The 4,785-nt window shown below is 47.1% G+C and overlaps 1 protein-coding gene across 1 annotated transcript; it reads left to right on the top strand.

The window, feature by feature from the left end:
- The first annotated feature begins 1,340 nt into the window (after positions 1–1,340).
- LOC109861100 lies at positions 1,341–1,766 on the top strand. Its single transcript, XM_020440616.1, has one exon. The coding sequence runs from the start codon at positions 1,341–1,343 to the stop codon at positions 1,764–1,766; it is 426 nt and encodes a 141-aa protein (XP_020296205.1).
- Positions 1,767–4,785: the final 3,019 nt, after the last annotated feature.

Raw genomic sequence — 4,785 nt, 5'->3', positions numbered from 1 at the left:
GCAACGTGGGCAAAAGCAACTCGTGGCCAATCGCAACGTGGGCAATTGCAACGTGGGCAATCGCAACGTAGGCAAAAGCAACTCGTGGGCAATCGCAACGTGGGCAATCGCAACGTGGGCAAAAGCAACGTGGGCATTAGTGACTGTGGGCAATTGCAACGTGAACAAAAGATTTCCACTCGCCCCAGGAAGGTGTTTGCGCGCATCCTCCATAGGAAATCCCGGGCCCCTCCCCATTACGGGCAAGTAGTGACACACCTAGGAGGTTTTAGTGGGTAAACTTTCCCCAACTTGCGAGGTGAGGGAAGGAGTCCCACATAACCTCGGCCATCTCCCCGGAGGCCGGGGTATCCATAAAGGATTTCCTCCTAGTAAAAAAAAACAAAAAAAAATGGTGTGATTATGGTACCTGGCCGATTGCCAGTACGGTTTCGTGTAGGACGATCAACGGTGGATGCCGTTTTCCACCTGAAGTCCTTTACGGAGGCATCGACCAGGCAGGGGAGAAGGGCACTGGCAGTATTTCTTGATATCTCCAATGCCTTCAATTCCTTCCCCTGGGACATCATAGNGTGGGCTCTAGAACATCACAGAGTTCCACACTATCTGAGTAGGCTTTTCGGAAACTACTTCCGTGGCAGGGAGATAAAGTATACCGGCCGGTACGGATTGCCGCAGCGTTGGGAGATGTGCCGCGGGGTTCCACAGAGGTCAGTTCTCGGCCCGCTGCTGTGGAATCTCGGGTACAATGCAGTGATCCAGGCCGCGCTCCCCAGAGGGCTATCAGTCATCTGCTATGCAAATGACACTCTGATAGTTGCATCTGAAGACGATTGGAGCAGAGNTAGGTTACTGACAGAGTGCGGAACGAATTGCGTCGTTGACCGCATCGAGAGACTGGGCCTTATAGTGGCCGTCCACAAAACGAAAGCCATGTGGTTTTTTGACCACTGTCGGTGACGGCCTCCAGAACTCAGTCTCTCCGTAGGTGAGGCACGGGTCATGGTAGGTACATAAAGTACCTTGGTCTCTACCTCGACCCGAAGTGGCGCTTCGACAAACACTTTGCTCGTTTGGTCCCCCGGATTCAGAAGGTCGCCAATGCGTTGGCGCGCATTCAGCCGAACCTTGAAAAACCGAAGTATAAAGTCCGCCGTCTATACGCCAACGTAGTCCACTCAGTGGCCTTTTATGGGGCATTGTTGTGGGCGGAAGCCGCTGCGAGGGCAGGGGTGCGAAGCAAGTTTGGGTTGCTCCGCACCTCCCAAAGAGTAGCGGCCCTCCGCGTTATATGCGGCTTTCGTACGGTAGCGAAAGAGACGGCGGGCGTATTGGCGGGGATGCCTCCCCTTGCCTTCCTTGCTGGCATGTACTCGGCGAGATATTCTCGCCGAGTCGAACTCCAGCNNAAGGGACTTGTACACGATGNTCTGCAAAAGGCCCTCGCCGAGTTAGAGCGCCAAGCCCGGCGACAANTGCCCCTTGCCTGNGAGCAGCTCCTGAGCNAGCCAGATGTGGACGCTCAGGACGTCGTCCGGGTGGTCCGACCCCACTTACGAGTGTGGCTGGACAACGGGGTCGGACGCCTCACCTACCGTGTGACGCAGGTGCTTACCGGGCATGGCTGCTTCGGTGAGTACCTGTTTCGCATCGGACGCGAGTCAACAACGCAATGCTACGAGTGTGGGGCGGCCAGTGACTCGGTGGAGCATACCGTGGAAGACTATCCACGGTGGGCTCCGGAACGCCGAGAGCTGGTCGCCTAAATAGGAGAAGACCTCTCCCTGGAGGGCCTGATGCGGGCGCTAGCATCCAGGGAGAAGGAAGAGTAGAAAGCGGTTGTCTCCTTCTGCTCCGCGGTGATGGAGCAGAAGGAGGCAGCCGAACGTGAGAGGAAGAGACTGCCTCTCCCTTTGGGGAAACCTCAAAGACGTGCGCGAGCGGNTGGCGGGGCCCCCGTTCTCCGCGTACGTCCTAGAGGTTGTGGCATGCCCCCCACCTGACCCTAATTCTCCCCTTNNTCTCGCTACCTTCTTAAAGAGATTAGATGAGAAAAGGGGAGATTTAATTGTTTCTGTAAAAAAAATATGTACAATAGTTGCTGTTTTTATATATTATTGATTTTATAAATTGTTACGCTCGCGGTGAGAACGACTCGTTTCCGTCGCTAAACTCCGCGATTNGCGCAACCGCGTCCGCGGAAATGAGAGAACGCGGCTCTTCGATCAACACTTTATTATGGCTCTAAGTACAATAATAACTATAAAGAATGCGACCGGATTTACAATACGTCGTAACAGAATCCGCGACCGAGAATTCTCCTCTTTTACAACAACCGTCGTCGCTCGGCAACCGACAGTCGCACCGAGCGCGCGCCGTTCACACAGCTTCCGCGGCACACACGCGGTGTCCGCCGCGTAACAATATGTTATATAANGACCATCTCGGTGTCGCCATATTGTTACGTAACATAAAAAATTACCATGCATATTACCGCAGTAACAAGTACATACCTTGGAGTCGCCATATTGTCAAATTGCCATATTGCCGCCGCCATATTGTCAAACCAGGTGTAAAGTCGCTTCTGGTGCGCGTATGAAATCGCCATANAAGGGGTCCGCCTCGTGACGTTTTAATGACGTCATATNTCCTCCGCACCTGACATTANTATCCCTCCCTCTGTGACGTTACGCACCGCGCTCCCCCTCCCCCGCGTGACGTAATTACCCCTATCCCTGTGACGTCACGCCCAGCGCCCCTTCCTCTCTCCGCGTGACGTCATAGTAACGTCATCCCTCCTCCTATGACGTCATGCCCCGCGCCCCCCTCGGAGCTCCAGGGTTAGAACTGGCCTAGTATCACTACTATCAAATAAAAAAATGAATTATAAATATATATTCGGTCATGAGAACCGTTTGCTAGGTGTTGTGCGGAAATTATACGTATATATATATACATATATACGTGTTCACGTGTAAATTTTTACACGTGAAATTCGAATTGTAATAACAATTCTAAAATTCATATAGGATGCTATACTTGAATATATATTTATGCTTTTTTTTGCTATACCGAATATATATTTATTAGTTTGGAAACTTCGAAGTTTTAAAAGATTCTTTAATTGTTTAATCACGCTGGAGGAAGATGGCGTTTTTTCGAATATATANTTATAAATATTGCGAGNCAAACTCCAAGTGCCTCGGTAGCCGAATAGGAAAGGCGACGGCACGGAAAGCCGGAGATTCCAGGTTCGACTNCTGGCCGAGGAGTTTTTTTTGCAATATAAATTTAATTTTAATTAGGGGATATTTGGGATCTCTCATATACAAGATGCAAGTATAGCATCCTATATGAATTTTAGAATTGTTATTACAATTCGAATTTTACGTGTAAAAATTTACATGTGAACACGTATATATGTATATATATACATGTATAATTTTCGCACAACACCTAGCAACCGGCTCTCATGACCAAATATATATTTATTAGTTTGGAAACTTTGGAGCCTTAAAAAATTCTTTAATTGTTTAATAAAATTATTGTTTCTTGATGGTAAAAACATTAGTTTATTAAAAGTAAAATACTTATTACTGTATTTTTTATATTTGTAAATACACTGTGATAAAATCAATATTATTTTATTAAAAGGTACTTATGTTTTAAGTCAAACTTTACGTTATTTACAAAATTGGTTTGAATTTTTTGTTACAATTTGGAGTCGTTTTTTTAAAAAACTAACTTTAGCTGGGATTGCATTACATTACATACATATGAGATATAAATATTGAGCAAGAAAAATAGAATAAATGGAAATAAAAGTATAAACGTTCNCTTTGAACGCTTAAGCCCTTAAGCATTAGTCCGGTTTTATTATTCTTTAAATATCGAAGAAAGATAGACTGACGCTCACAGCGCGTGACTGCTCAACCTAGACGCACTCTTCTGTTATTGGCCCGTTTTAGTATGTGCAATTATTATTTCTAATAAATGTTTTCATTGTCTAAAAACANCACGACAAAGTTTAAAATACTATGAAACCCGTGATTATATTTCAAATTATTCATGTCACAAGATATACGTATATGGGTACACGTTTTATATATATAGGTAGAATAATAGTATTAATCAATTATGACTTAAAGCTCGTTGAAGTTAAAACCAAGAAATATATAAGGCCTTACGAGCCGTTTCCAGAATGTTGAGCGGAAACTGTACGTGTATATATATATTGTGACGTGGTGTTCGCGCCGCTTTCCCCCCTTGTCACAAAAGATATCTTTTGAAGGAGTCCCGAAGTGTGGGCCGGTCTTAAGCGCCAGGATCCTCCAGGGCTTTCACACCGTATTACGTTTTAGTTACTTATTTCTTTTGTTTTGTATTCTTTTTTTTATAATATGTAAAATTGGCGCCTCACCACCCGAAGGCTCACCCCGCCGAAGGACATCGAAGGAGACGAGCAAACGGGAAACCTAGCGAGGAACAAGGCGCGAGCCAGAACCCAGGGGATNGAGGAAGCGCCAGTGGCAGCGCGCAGAGGCTACGGTCCTGACTTAGTCGGCAGGCTCAACCCTTTACGCTAGGGAGCGCAAGCGGCACGCGAACGACAGCGTCGCCAAGCGGCAGTGACCCAGAGTTGCCAGTTCGCGGACTTTTGCAGCATGCAGCAGCAGGTGGAGGGGATACGCACACAGGCGAACAGCTGTGTACGTGTGCGCTCGGAGCTTCGGCCAACTTCGAGCAGTAGAAGGAGAGGGACATACATAGTCGTTCTCTTTCTTT

This window comes from Pseudomyrmex gracilis, unplaced genomic scaffold (assembly GCF_002006095.1).
Source record: "Pseudomyrmex gracilis isolate BER0280 unplaced genomic scaffold, ASM200609v1 scaffold_572, whole genome shotgun sequence".
NCBI lineage: Eukaryota > Metazoa > Arthropoda > Insecta > Hymenoptera > Formicidae > Pseudomyrmex > Pseudomyrmex gracilis.
The sequence above is the reverse complement of the archived record's forward strand: the minus strand, read 5'-3'. Positions and strand labels throughout refer to the sequence as shown.